At 33.9% G+C, this 14,743-nt stretch overlaps 2 protein-coding genes and 1 long non-coding RNA gene across 3 annotated transcripts; 2 read left to right on the forward strand and 1 right to left on the reverse strand.

Moving 5' to 3' along the window:
* The first annotated feature begins 2,142 nt into the window (after positions 1 to 2,142).
* Positions 2,143 to 7,140, forward strand: LOC105782061 (cell division cycle 5-like protein). Its single transcript, XM_012606544.2, has 4 exons — positions 2,143 to 2,503; positions 3,196 to 4,908; positions 5,369 to 5,650; positions 6,134 to 7,140. Exons 1-4 carry the CDS (start codon positions 2,327 to 2,329, stop codon positions 6,836 to 6,838), a joined length of 2,877 nt encoding a protein of 958 aa, XP_012461998.1. The 5' UTR covers positions 2,143 to 2,326; the 3' UTR covers positions 6,839 to 7,140.
* Positions 7,141 to 7,479: 339 nt separating this feature from the next.
* LOC128036062 (uncharacterized) lies at positions 7,480 to 8,434 on the reverse strand. The gene is made up of 2 exons (XR_008192899.1): positions 8,139 to 8,434; positions 7,480 to 7,830 (listed from the first exon to the last, which is right to left on the reverse strand). It is a non-coding gene; the product is annotated as an uncharacterized LOC128036062 (long non-coding RNA).
* Positions 8,435 to 9,050: 616 nt separating this feature from the next.
* Positions 9,051 to 12,661, forward strand: LOC105782062 (low-specificity L-threonine aldolase 1). Its single transcript, XM_012606545.2, has 11 exons — positions 9,051 to 9,267; positions 9,375 to 9,505; positions 9,795 to 10,242; positions 10,493 to 10,604; positions 10,903 to 10,953; positions 11,073 to 11,144; positions 11,230 to 11,362; positions 11,488 to 11,546; positions 11,959 to 12,059; positions 12,181 to 12,247; positions 12,440 to 12,661. Exons 3-11 carry the CDS (start codon positions 9,800 to 9,802, stop codon positions 12,476 to 12,478), a joined length of 1,077 nt encoding a protein of 358 aa, XP_012461999.1. The 5' UTR covers positions 9,051 to 9,267; positions 9,375 to 9,505; positions 9,795 to 9,799; the 3' UTR covers positions 12,479 to 12,661.
* The last annotated feature ends 2,082 nt before the right edge of the window (positions 12,662 to 14,743 follow it).

The following is a 14,743-nucleotide window of genomic DNA, read 5'->3' on the forward strand; positions in this document are numbered from 1 at the left end:
TCTCACATCCTAGGCCCGGGCCCGGGCCCGACCTGAAATATGGGCCTGAGATTTTGTCCAGGCCCGGCCTGGGAAAAAATCCTAAGCTAGAGCCTGGCCCAGCCAATTTTTTAATAAAAAACTAAAAATTTATTTTAAAAATAAATATTTTAAAATTAAAAAAATAAAAATATATATTTAGTACATTCGGGCCGGGCCGGGCTCGGAACATAAAAGCGGTGTCTGAGACCCGGCCCGTTTAGAGCCCATATTTCGGACCTATATTTTTACCCAAACCCTCCCATATTTCGGGCCGGGCCGGGCCACCCGGCCATGAGCACCTCTAATTACTAGTAAATCAGTTGTCTTTCTTTGTTTACTGCATTTTTTTTCCTTTAGTATATAAATCTTGTTACTTATTGATTGCAATGAAATTGTAAGAACAATGCGATTGATATACCAATCTGGTAGAGAAAAGAGAGTGGAGATGATGTAGTCCATAAATTAAGGGTCCAGTTATAAGAATAGGTTAATTATTATAGGAATTTCTTTTACATTTTATACAAATTTTTATCAAACTCTAGAAAAAAAATTGCATTAAAAACACTCTTTCTCTTTAACTGTCATCTTAACATGATCAATGTCATTAAGTAGGCTGGGGTTAATGTTTTCCATTAAATTAATAGTTATTTGTATAACTAAAACTAGTTGTCATTGTTGAAATTGAGGACTTGGTTATTAGCGGATTGAATGCATTTGAAGTCGTTTTCACCATAACATCAACTTATCCTCCATGTTCCTCTATGTTTACTTTGGGCTCAAAGGAGCATTTATGAGATATAACTATTTCAGAGTTGGTAATCTTTTGCCTATATATATATATAAGTCAATGCCGTGTGGAACTCATATATAAGTGTAAGAATTATTTCCTGTTTTTATTATATTGTTTTGACCAATCTTATATCTAATGTGGATTCCTCTTTTATAGAGTCATAAAGAAACTGGTCAATTCATACAATGTACTTTCCCTTACTATGACCAACTTACTTTCATATACGCAAAATATCGAGCCATTAAAAATTATGGTTATGTTGGTGATGTTTGGATGGTATAATGACATGATAGAATGCCACAGACTGTTATAACTTGTTGATGCTGTAAAATTTAACATATAGATTATGGCATATAAACTAATGACTTCGTGTAACTTTTTGTTAATGTATAAACATTATGTTTGGATATAAAATATAATTCTCAAGCTATTTATTACTTCTAATCTTTTGCTTTTTAGTTTAGAGGATAATTAAATTATTTGTTTAGCTAATGATATTCTAGCACATTAAATATGCATTGCGTTTAAAAATAATAAAGTAGGCTATATATTATTTTTCTAATATTATATATTATTAATTCATATTTTAATAATAAATATATTAAAATATGATTAAATTTTTAAAAATAAATTTTAAAAATTTGGAATTACATTCAACCAATTAAACAATTGAAAAAATGATAACTTTTAATTAAACCAAATGCCTTCTTCTTGGACTTAGCTTTTCTATATATTTTCATCTACACATGTTAGTTAAATTTGACGTGGAACATATTTAAAAAACAATGATTACAACATATATTTACTTATTTCATGGATAACTTGAATTTAATTTATTAAAAATAAAAACAACCCTCTTAAATATATGGAATAAGTTGTTTATGGAATAGGTATAAGCTAGTCTTGTATTGGTTTATGTGCATTTAATGTTGAAATCACAAATGGTAAATGGAAGGGATTTAACATTCAAGTTAACACCAAATTGACAAAACAACTTGATTGATACACCATTAAAACTTTAAAACTTACCATAGATTGGAGATGTAACACAAAAACTATAACAATTTCTAACTATAATCCATGAAAGATTATTCTGGGTATAGATAAATTTATTGATTTTAATTGTAAAAACATTGAGATTAAATTATTTTTAAAAATTTAAATAATTAAAACAATCAAATAAAAATCTAATTATAAATATTTTATACCGACAATAATGTGAATGTGGTAAGAATTATTGATGAACAAGTAATGCATATTTTTCTTCTTATTTTAGTTTTCAATTAGCGGGCTGAGGATCTTACTTTAATTATACAAATTCTAAGGGGTCAAAATAAAAAAATTATAAGATTAGGATCCCTTGTTCTGGCTCCGCAGTTACTCTTTAAACAGAAAATCTAGGGTTTAAAGAGCTTAAAATTCAGAGCTTTTTCAATTGAAAATCTAGGGTTTATAATTTTTGAAGCTTCCATTTCAATCAAATCTTTCAAGGGAAACAAAGAAACGTGAGCGAAGATGAGGATTATGATAAAAGGAGGAGTATGGAAGAACACGGAGGATGAGATCTTAAAAGCGGCGGTTATGAAATATGGGAAGAATCAATGGGCTCGGATTTCTTCTTTGCTTGTTCGTAAATCTGCTAAGCAATGTAAAGCTCGTTGGTATGAGTGGCTGGATCCTTCCATCAAAAAGGTAAATTTTCCTCTTCTTTTCTCTCCGTTTTAAAATAAAGTTTTAACGTTTTCGAGTTTGAGCATTTTCATTGGAGCTTTGTATTGCTTTAATATTGGTTAGCTTAGTTTGGTTTCTTCTTAAAAGATGAAATCAATTTTGGGTATTTAGGCTTTTCAGTGTTACGATTTGTGAGTTGGAATTTTCCGTGGACATCATTATTGTTAGAATTTTCTTGAGTTGGAGAAGTTATGTTTCATTTTAATTGTTTTTTATTTGAAACCTTTGGTTAGAGTTGCTGAGCTTAATTAAAAGAAACGTTCTTGTTGCTGCATGGTACATGCTTTTTGCTTGCTTGAATGTTTGGTTAGGAAACAAAGTTTAATGGTAAATAAACTAAATAATATATGATTATAAATACCAAATAGTTAAAATATGGAGCGTCAGGCTTTCAGATACAATTGTTTCATATGGATTGGCAAAAGAATTAAGGGTGGTCTAATTATTAGGAATTGCACTCTTCTGTGAATCAAACTGCAGGTAGCTTTCTTGCTGAGTAGGTGTTATTGTATTTCTTTGTGAACCCTTAAGGTTAATTGAAGTGTTTTTACTTTATTACTTTTGATGAAGAAAACTAGCAGTAATTTTTATAGTTATTTTGATAGAAGTAAGAACTTTCAAGTGATGAATTTGTGTTTTGTTGATGTATGCAGACTGAGTGGACTAGAGAAGAGGACGAGAAACTGCTTCATCTTGCTAAGCTCATGCCAACACAATGGAGAACGATTGCTCCAATTGTTGGTCGGACTCCATCGCAATGTCTTGAACGGTATGAGAAGCTCCTTGATGCAGCCTGTGCTAGAGATGAAAACTATGAGCCAGGTGATGATCCCCGGAAATTGCGCCCTGGAGAGATTGACCCAAATCCCGAATCAAAGCCTGCTCGTCCAGATCCTGTTGATATGGATGAGGATGAGAAGGAAATGCTTTCTGAAGCTCGTGCTCGGCTTGCTAATACTAGAGGCAAGAAAGCGAAGAGGAAAGCTAGGGAGAAACAGCTTGAAGAGGCCAGGAGACTTGCTTCTTTGCAAAAAAGGAGGGAGCTTAAGGCTGCTGGAATTGATACAAGGCAACGGAAGAGGAAGAGGAAGGGAATTGACTATAATGCTGAAATTCCTTTTGAGAAGAGGCCTCCTCCAGGCTTTTATGATGTTGCTGATGAAGATAGACCTGTAGAGCAGCCTAAGTTCCCAACTACTATTGAGGAACTTGAGGGAAAAAGAAGAGTTGATATAGAAGCACAGTTAAGAAAGCAGGATGTTGCGAAGAATAAAATTTCACAGAGGCAGGATACTCCATCAGCAATATTGCAGGCAAACAAGTTGAATGATCCAGAAACGGTAAGAAAGAGATCAAAACTTATGCTGCCATCACCCCAGATTTCTGATCATGAATTGGAGGAGATTGCAAAGATGGGATATGCCAGTGATCTTCTTGCAGAGAATGAGGAACTGGCTGGAGGGAGTGGTGCAACTCGTGCTCTTCTCGCAAATTATTCTCAGACACCACGTCCAGGAATGACACCTTTACGAACCCCACAAAGAACACCAGCTGGAAAAGGTGATGCTATTATGATGGAAGCTGAAAATTTGGCTAGGCTGAGAGAGTCCCAAACACCATTACTTGGTGGAGAAAATCCAGAGTTGCACCCTTCAGATTTCTCAGGGGTCACACCTAAAACACAGATCCAAACACCAAATCCAATGTTGACTCCTGCTGCAACTCCTGGAACTGCAGGTCTTACGCCTAGAACTGGAATGACACCATCAAGGGATGGCTATTCTTTTGCTTTGACCCCTAAAGGAACTCCTATCAGGGATGGGCTCCACATAAACGAAGAGATGGACCTTCATGACAGTGCCAAACTTGAGCAGCGGAGACAAGCTGATCTAAGAAGGAATTTGCGATCTGGACTTGGTACTCTTCCGCAGCCAAAGAATGAGTACCAAATAGTCATTCAGCCACCCCCAGAAGATAATGAAGAACCAGAGGAGAAGATTGAAGAAGACATGTCTGATCGGATTGCTAGAGAAAGGGCCGAGGAAGAAGCACGACAGCAGGCATTACTTAAGAAGAGATCAAAAGTGTTGCAGAGGGAGCTTCCGAGACCTCCTAGTGCCTCTCTGGAATTAATTAGAGATTCTTTGATGAGGACCGATGGTGACAAAAGTTCTTTTGTTCCCCCTACTTCAATTGAGCAGGCTGATGAAATGATAAGAAAAGAGCTTTTGTCCTTGCTGGAACATGATAATGCTAAGTATCCACTTGATGAAAAGGCAAATAAGGCGAAGAAAAAAGGTGCCAAGCGTCCTGCAAATGGATCCATTCCCAGTATTGAAGATTTCGAAGAAGAGGAAATGAAAGAGGTTTGTCATGCTTTTCTTGATTAATTATGTTGGCTTCATTTCATTATTTCATGTGTATTTATGTTTTCATACCTTAGTGAAGGTTTTTATCATCATATTAATGGTTTCTTATTAATGTAAGAAAATTTTGTTTTGGTGCCTGCTATAGAATTGGGTTCTGTTTTGTGATATAAATTGCCTATTAAAGAATCGAGTCATGCAAACAACCTAAAACCTCTTACAAGTAGTTGAGACTTGATTTTCATTTAGTTGCACCATATAAATATTTTGGTGCATGTAATTTTTGTTGAAAACCAAAAGAAAATCAACTACTTACAGTTTCCAGATTCAGGTCCCTGTCAGTCTGATCATTTTTTTTGGTCATTATCCTCAACTTTTGTAATATCAGAGATGATATGTAAGCATAACTGATAGTGATGCGCCTTCTGTGAACTGATAAAAAACCTTATTTTTTTGGCAGGCTGATTCTTTGATTAAGGAGGAGGCTGAATTTCTTCGTGTGGCAATGGGGCATGAAAATGAATCTCTTGATGATTTTGTGGAAGCACATAATACTTGCCTAAATGATCTCATGTACTTCCCTACTCGTAATGCTTATGGTCTATCAAGTGTTGCTGGAAATATGGAGAAACTTGCAGCCTTGCAAACTGAATTTGAAAATGTGAAAAAGAAGATGGATAATGATAAGTCGAAGGCAGAAAGCATGGAGAAGAAGTACAATGTTCTCACACAGGGTTATGAGGTATGTCATTAGATATATGCCGATAATTTTCATTTAATAATTTTCTTCTACTAACAGCATCTTATTTTTTATTGCAACTGTAGCATTTGAGTTTTAACTTCTATCATGCATTTTCTGTTATTCGATTTCATTTGGAAATTTCATAGCACTTAAATGAAAGCTTTATTCGGTATGTTTTCTTCATACATATCAGAATCTGAAAACCTTGATGCCTTGAGATCTGGGTTTGGGAGTCTGTATCTTTGTTCAAGTTTTTGTCATATTTTTCTTCCAATAATTTCTACAACCTGGTGAAATCCATTTTGGGTAATGGGTTGGAGTACTAGTAATTTACTCACTTTACACGTAGCTTACAAGTGATTGATTAAAGTGTGACACTCTAAATTCGAAAGCACAATATCATACTTTTAGTAATGGAACTTGGAACTTGTTTGAAATTTCAATTCCTGACGTGCTAAACAACCAACATTTTTTTATGATCAGAGACGGGCTGCAACTCTTTGGCGTCATATTGAGTCTACTGTTAAGCAGATAGATACTGCAGGAACAGAGCTAGAATGTTTTCAAGCATTACAAAAGCAGGAACATTTAGCGGCATCACACAGAATAAATGGTCTCTGGGAGGAAGTCCAGAAACAGAAGGAGCTTGAACAAACCTTACAAAGACGCTACGGGAATCTCATGTCTGAGTTGGAAAGGATGCAAAGACTTATGAATGTATATAGAGCACAAGCAGAAAAGCAAGAAGAGGCAGGTGAAAAGAATCATGCTCTTGAGTTGTCTGAGGCTGCAGCAAGCCAAGTTGCTGTACCTAGCGCAGGACATTCAGAGCCTGCACCTTCCTTGGAGCATCTTGACTCTTCTCTTGATGGCCTACCAAGTGCAGAAGTTGATGTGAATGCTGATTCAGGAAAAGAACATGCTACTATGGATATTGGAACAGATGGAAACATGCACATAAATGAGGCATTGGTTGTGGAAGACAAAGGAGATGATATCACACAGACAATTAATAAGATGAGTGGGGATGCTGCTACAAGTTCTGAGGTTGCTACAGAATCTATAAATCCGGATTCAGTCTCTACCAAACAGGAAAGCATCCAAGAAACGGTTGAAGCTACCGAGGTTGACAATTCTTGTGTCTTGGGTGGAGACACTGCTGAAAATCAAACTGGAATGGAGGAATAGCTTTTTGAGCTCTGAACAAGTATTGAGTTTCATCAGACAGCAAGAGATTAAAGCCTTATACAATGAGTAGTATTGGGGCATTTGATGGAACCATATCTGCTTCTCTATTTTTATAAATCATGAAAGTGTTACATGGATTCCAGCTATGTTCAGAGCTTTTTATGTTGTATTTCTTTGCATCACTGTATTTTCCAGTGCCAGAGTTTTTTGTCTCTTAGAAGAAACCTGGAAAAGAAATACCGGTAATATGAAACATGTGATCATTATAAGATTTGAATAACTGTTGTAGTTTTTTTGGGGAATCCTGGTTCTCATCGAGTTACCTTCAATTATCTCTTTTTATTCATTGGAAGTCCGGGGCTGAAAAACATGTGTTAATGATTGAGGGCACATGAAGGGACACAAAAAGGGGTAAAAGAATTCTGTCGCATATTTTCCTACTCATGCTTGCCAATGTACTTAATATGGGATTGAGAAAATTATTTTGCATTGCACCTAAATTATCCTCTTATTAGGGTTTATGCAGCTGCGTTTGATTGATAAAAAGGTCATCCCATATCTGAAAGTATTGTAGCTAGATCTTATGATACTACATTTGTGTTATGATCATGTATAATATTATTTATTTTTTATTACAAGTGTATAAAAGTAAAGTGTTATTTCAAAGGGAAAGCAAACACAGTCCAAAACAGCATGTTCAAAGAGGATCCAAGTAGCGCAGATAAAACAGCTTAAACACAGAAAAGAAGCAGACAAGCAGCAGTATGGTTAAAACAGACAGCACCCAATCTGAAAATAAAGAACACCAAGTGCCATGATTTTGACTGTAAATGAAAATCAAGTGAATTCACACCCATCGCATCTTCATCACTAATTTTCTTCTCTTCAGTCAGGCGGCAACCAACCTTCTCTTCCTGCAACTCACTCTGCTCCTGGGGGATTATTACTATTATTATTATTATTATTTATCCAATTGAGTCATCACCAATGTGCTGTGATGGCCACATAAGGGAAGAGTCAGAATTTCATCCTTTAGTCAAAAAGTATGTTTTGTTTTATTTATTTTATTCTTTAATCCCAAATTTTTGTTCCCATTCTATTTGCTTACCCAATTTTCAAGCAGCCTTATCTACACCTTGTATTTTAGAACCCAGAACTTAAAAATAATATGACACGATAAAATAATGTAAATTTGATATAAATATAGGAATATATAAATTTTATTTACCATACTGAATTTTATACAAATATAATAAACCAAATAAAAAAAATAGAAACACAAGAATACAAGAATACGTACACTGGATAAGCTTTGACTGCTTGAGCCACCATTATAAATAAGCCTTCTCTCTTCTGTTCTTACTATTCTCTCTTCACAAAAATCTTCTTTAAAATATTTCTCAATCCTCTTAGCCTCACGCAGGTATGCTTATATACAAACATACATACATCATTTATTACATAAGAAACTAAATTCTTCTCTCTATGATGTTATTTTAAATGATTGAAATGATCGACCATGCATGCATGCATGTTCTTACCATTAGCATTCGAAGGCGCAGAAAGCATCCATAGTTGTTTTGTGCATAAATTTGATAGTGTCATCTATGTTTCTTTTTTCCTCTTAAATTGTTTAAATCTTTGATATATATGTTTTGTTTTTTCGTTTGTAACACTATTAGTTTTGATTTTGAAAGAAGATTCTACGATGTAATACGTGTACATAATTGACTGAACCAGGTATTGTGGGGGGTTGTTGGCTAGCTTTTCAATCTGATGTTAACTTTTTATTACTTACAATGAATCTGTCATCCACTATTTTCTTGGCTGACTTTCATTCATCAAAGTAAGAGAATTTGAATTGATCCCCTAGTAGAAAAATATTTTCTTTTTGGTGAAGAAATCAAGTTGAAACACATTTAAATCACATGCATGATGTAAAACTCCAAATTATTACTAGGAAAGCCAAAAGGAAATTTTCTTCTCGCAAGCTTCCAACATTACATGATATACAAGCGACAAAAGCTAAATCGACCCACTAATTCATATATGTTATTTGATTCCTTCATGGAAACCAAATATCAAAGAAACAAACAAAAAATCATAATTCCCTTATTTTGTTTTCTTCCAACAAAGAAATGATCAAAAGGCCAAAAGAAAAAAAAGGTATTTGAATGCTATTAATTAAGTCTAGTTTCATTCCTTGGGGTCAGTACTTTATTAGTCAGCCTATTTTATGGGTGATTTAAAAGTATAAACATGATGTTTTAACTTTGAGAAGATTTTTTTTTTTAATTTTTCATGTCAAGTTGGTTCACTGAATATTATTGTGTTCTTCAGAACAGTTAGTTCGAGTTTAGCTAAAATAAGTGGTGTGTTTGAAGCCTAAGGTGTCATAAGCCCATAATTTCTTGAAATTCCTTTCAAAGGTAAAGTTCTGTTTTTTTCGGGTTTAATATTTTGCACGTAGTAAGTATATTTGTTGTAAAGCGTGAAATTTTTGGGTTCTAATATTTTTGCAATTCTCTTTTTGCAGAAATAAGAAACAATTAAACTGTTTCTGTCAAGGAAATTTGCTGCAATTTTCAGTTTTCTGGGAAACGTAGAGGCAAATTTTCCACTTTTTCGTTCTGGTTGTAAGGCAAAGAACAAGAAGAGCTTCAACTGGTAAAATATGGCCATCTCTCTCTATACACACACATGCATATATGTATATAATATGCATTTTTTAAACGGGTTTGTAGATTTTTTTTTAATGGATGGATTTCTTGAGTTTTCTTGGGATTAGTTCAACATGTTCTTGGCATGGTATAAAATTCCCTCTTAAATGGAAAGGCAGGGAAAATTTTTACCAGAAAAAGAAATGTAGTAAGGATCAATTTTCTTGGTGTAATTAATTTGGAGAAAGGAATCATTGGATTGTTTTGATTGATCTTTTTTGTGGGATAAATTTCAGAAACAATGGTGACCAAAAGTGTAGATCTTCGATCGGATACGGTAACGAAACCAACTGAGGCAATGAGGGCTGCAATGGCAACTGCTGAAGTTGATGATGATGTCTTGGGTGCTGATCCGACCGCGGCCCGGTTGGAATCTGAAGCCGCTAAGATCATGGGCAAGGAAGCCGGTTTATTTGTTGCATCAGGCACCATGGGTAACCTCATTAGTGTTCTTGTTCATTGTGATATTAGGGGAAGTGAAGTCATTCTTGGTGACAATTGTCATATCCATATTTATGAGAATGGTGGGATTTCAACCATTGGAGGTGTTCATCCAAGGCCGGTGAAGAACAATGATGATGGAACTATGGACATCGGTTTGATTGAAGCCGCCATTAGGGACCCAAGAGGAGAGATTGTTTACCCAACTACAAGGCTCATTTGCTTGGAGAATTCACATGCAAAGTAAGAGCTTTGTTCTAGTTTATGAAAATGTTGTAAACATGATCAATTTGAACAATGAGCGTGTATCTGGATATGCGTCAGAAATGGATACTTCAAGAAAAATAAAGACTCGAAGCAACTACTTTTGCATTGGCACTACATTACAAGAATGGATCATATATGCACTATAAATTCTAAATTATGCTTATGCCGACAATATGATTATATACATATTGAAATCCTCTGGTTATGGTTTACTCAATTCATGCAGCACCGGGGGTAGATGCTTGTCTGCGGAATACACTGACAAAGTTGGTGAGCTAGCTAAGAAGCATGGCTTAAAGCTTCACATTGATGGGGCTCGCATTTTCAATGCATCTGTGGTGAGCAACACATTTTTATATTTTCAGTCTATTTTCACTCGGTGTCTGTAGTAAATATGTGTCTAGTTCAAGTATGTTCAATTTGTTTTTCTAGTTATTTCATGTTTTTGGAGGATCATGTACGTCCATACTAATGTCCAAACAATATAGGATATAAGTATTAAACGCGGGTACTTTAAGTAAATGAAGAATCTGGGCAACACGACTAGCCTTCTATCGGTGTTGTACGCCTGTGTTTAAATGTATACACAAAAACTGTCAATTATCACGGTATCTAACTAAAGTATTGGTCTGCCAGGCACTTGGAGTTCCTGTTAACAGGCTTGTACAAGCTGCAGACTCGGTCTCGGTATACTTCATCTTAATTTAAACTGTCTTTTGCCAGAAATACAACTTCGACTTGAAATTTTCTTTATCTTATAAACAATGGATTTAGATTTTTTTTTTCATTGCTTTTGAATGCTGTAGGTATGCTTATCAAAAGGTTTAGGTGCTCCAGTTGGATCCGTCATTGTTGGATCCAAAAGCTTTATTAGCAAGGTAAAATCTGAAGTTTTTCCAGCTAAAAGACCTCTGCCATATACCGAAATTTATCTTCAAACTTCGTTTTCTTTGTTTTTTTTAGGCTAGAAGACTTAGGAAAACTTTAGGTGGTGGGATGAGGCAGCTTGGTTTCATTTGTGCTGCTGCTTTTGTTGCTTTAAAAGAAAATGTTGCAAAGCTCGAGGGTGATCACAAGAAGGCTAAGGTGTTAGCAGGTAAATTATGGTTTGAGGTTTCATTGCTTTGACTCTTCATTTTTTCATGAAATACTCGTATCCAACACCTATGTCGAGCATCAAATTAAATTCTTGGATTTTATGCTGGTTTTGTATTGTTTCAGAGGGGCTAAATCAAATTAAAGGTCTAAGAGTCAATGTTGCTGCAGTGGAAACAAATATCGTGAGTACGCTCGTTATTAACTAGCAATAATCACAATCTTTTCCTTCACTTTGCATTAAACTAGACACCTATACTTGCAAAGTACTCAGGTCCAGTTTGGTTGTAGTCGATTCAAGCTCGATCTATCAAGCAAGTTGAGCTTCGAGTCTCGAATTTCAAGTAGAATGCAAGTTTGAGCTTGGCTTCGCTCAATTATATACCCCTAGTTGCGATTCGATCTATCTGAGTATAGAGTAAAATAAGTTACAATCCTGTTTTTTTACTTGTCGCTACCTTGTTCTCCAAGAAAAACTGGCTGTAAAAAATTAAAAACAAATGCCTGAAATGAAAGTTGGATCAGAAAACTGCAGAGAATCACTTTTACCAACTGGATTACCATGCTTATATTCTTCATGTTACTGTATTTCACCAGATATTTTTTGACATAGTGGAGGGATCTAAAATCACAGCAGAGAAGCTATACAAGAAGTTAGAGGAACATGGTGTGCTTGTGATGCTGGAAGGCCCACTCAGGTCTGTATCTGTGTCTAACATCCGTGTTTAAGAAAACTAAACATACCCGTGTGAGACACACTTGAGTCCGAGTAATAATGATACACAAGCGAAACTGACGTGGGTCTTAATGTTGATTCAGGATGAGAATTGTCCTCCACCACCAAATATCATCAAGCGATGTGCTGTACACTTTGTCATGCTTTCAGGTAATCAACCTTGTCCCTGTTCCGAACCCAGCAGATACGGATTAATTAGATTCCAAGCATTTGCAACCACTCTTCTTATTCCGAGGCTTCGGCCTCTACTTTTGCCAAAAAGAAAAGAAAACCATCCATGTTGTTTCTTGCCTGTTGATCCATGTGATGTTTACATATTCTTGTTTGTTTGGATGTTTGCAGCAAGCTTTAATTGGAGTGCAAGTAGAAAATGGGAACTAAGTCAGACATTGCTACTCCTCTAATAAACCTCTAAACATCATGTCAAGATGTTACAGTGGGGGAACATGATCATAAATATATATGTAAAATCCATTCGTATTAAGCCTTTGGAGATTCCATCATCCTCGCTTAGTAGCATGTAACTTTTGTTATTCATTGGCGATTAAAGTTTAGTTTTCTTTATATTTCATCAAAGAATATTTTTTTTCGAGATTATTGAGAGAAATAAGCGTACAAAGAATTTAGAATTGGCAACAAATTAAGGATTTGCGGGTTCGAAGAGTATACTTGTCCATGAATTGGGCCGGGTTGAAATGCAATCCCAACCTTATATAAATTTTGTCCAAATTGATTTAAAAAGCCTGAATTACTATTTATTAAAATAAAAATATTAAATGTAATTTTTTATAATGATAAATATAAATAAAAAAATATTTTTTTTACTATTAAATAGTAATTTGAGTATGTGTAAATTACAAATTGCATGGTCCAATCCTTGTGGAAATTATCGAGTAATTGGAAATCAAAAGGAGGGCCTTAAATTTTGTGAACAATGCGGAGTTGAATTTGTTGATTCTCGGATACGAAGATATCAAATGGGATACATAAGGCTGGCATGTCCAGTAATTCATGTATGGTATTTGAAACGTCTTCCTAATTATATCGCTAATCTTTTAGAGAAACCTCTTAAATAATTAAAGGGTTTAATATTCTGCGATGCGTGGTTTGATTGAAATTATTATTTTATAGTTTAGGAATAAAAAATTGTCATTTGAATTTGACATGTCTCCTAGAAAAAGTACTATAAAACTCAGAATTATAAACGTATTCAATACTCCCAAATAAAAAAAAAGTACAATTCATGTACTCATCAAATAATTTGTCGCAAAATTCTTTAAATTGAGTAATTCAGATATTCGTGATGTTGAAAAGTATGAAATCTACTTTGGTGACAATGACAAAGAATGTTGTTTTAGGACAATTAAGAAACAGGACAACCTTACTTTGAAGTTTCAAAAATTTTCACCATATCAAAGGGAAAACAAAACATTTTTCATGTTTATTTTATGTAGTTTCCTAACACGACAAACTTAAACTTCAAGATTTCGACCATCGAGTACAAATATAATGAGTTCTACAATCTTTTGAATTTAACATTATAGTTACATTTATGATGCATAAAAATAAAACTTTAAATTAATCTCATATTATATATTATTATATCAATTTGGAAATATTATTTTCTAATAAATAGTTAATAATTTTAATTAACTCGGAATCACTTCTCATAATTTCTTAAACAAAACAAGACTTTGAAGCTTATATATAAAAAAAAAAGGTTACGGATTGGTAGGAAGATTCCTAAATTTTGGTGATATTCATTGTTTAGTGATTAAAGCTTACTTGTTATTTGCTTCCAACTCCATGCCAAAATTGCTACTTTCTTCATTCTCTTCTTTTGGTTTGGAAAACTTGAGTTTCAAGTCCAATATTTGTCCGATGTGATTTTGATTCAATTTTACCTTAATTCATTATATTTTATCATTTTTATATGGTTTAATATGGGATTTGATACCCGAGTTTGACACGGTTTTTCTGGTGTCTTACTTGTGTATCTGTTACATGTATATGACAAAAATTATATATTTTAGTATCCAAAGTTAACAGTGTTAATTGTTTAGGGTTTAATTTGGGTTTTAGTGTGGATTTGTTGAAAGTTAATTGTTAATAATATTATTGAATTTTTCATGATTTTGTTAATAGAATAAATTTAGTCTTGATTGTGAATTTGTTTAATTTTACATTTAATTTATCAAATACAATCCGATAGATGTGATTTAATTCGGGTTTTAAGGTTGATTTGATAAAATTTAATTACTAATATTATTATCTAATTAAGAGTTTTGGATAAATCAACTCTAAAGCACAAGTTAAACACTAAATAGAAAAAACTTCTTTGCTATCCATATAAAAAAAAGCATTGTGATAAATTTAAATTTAATAAAAATATTTTATTAATATTAATAATTAAATTATATTTTAAAATTAAAAAATAGAAGATCAAAATCCTTCAAATAAAAAATAAAAATAAAAACACTAATTCTAAACCTACGACTTATTATTGAAGATTCTACAAATATTTGTTGGCGCCTTACAAGTTTTTATGGTTTTCCGAGTTCAGTAGAAACAAAGATAGTTGTCCTTGCAGTGGAATTTTTCTTCTCCTCATAATCTCCCTTGGGTATGCTCGGAGGGTTTTAATAA

Source organism: Gossypium raimondii, chromosome 13, assembly GCF_025698545.1.
Source record: "Gossypium raimondii isolate GPD5lz chromosome 13, ASM2569854v1, whole genome shotgun sequence".
Classification (NCBI taxonomy): Eukaryota; Viridiplantae; Streptophyta; class Magnoliopsida; order Malvales; family Malvaceae; genus Gossypium; species Gossypium raimondii.

Excerpts from the sequence above, each read along its gene's own strand:
- LOC105782061 (XM_012606544.2), top strand. The coding sequence starts at position 2,327 with ATGAGGATTATGATAAAAGGAGGAGTATGGAAGAACACGGAGGATGAG. Across the intron at positions 2,504-3,195 it reads TGGATCCTTCCATCAAAAAG|ACTGAGTGGACTAGAGAAGA; the intron begins GTAAATTTTCCT and ends TGATGTATGCAG. Across the intron at positions 5,651-6,133 it reads TTCTCACACAGGGTTATGAG|AGACGGGCTGCAACTCTTTG; the intron begins GTATGTCATTAG and ends TTTTATGATCAG.
- LOC105782062 (XM_012606545.2), top strand. The coding sequence starts at position 9,800 with ATGGTGACCAAAAGTGTAGATCTTCGATCGGATACGGTAACGAAACCA. Across the intron at positions 10,954-11,072 it reads AAGCTGCAGACTCGGTCTCG|GTATGCTTATCAAAAGGTTT; the intron begins GTATACTTCATC and ends TGAATGCTGTAG. Across the intron at positions 11,363-11,487 it reads GAAGGCTAAGGTGTTAGCAG|AGGGGCTAAATCAAATTAAA; the intron begins GTAAATTATGGT and ends GTATTGTTTCAG.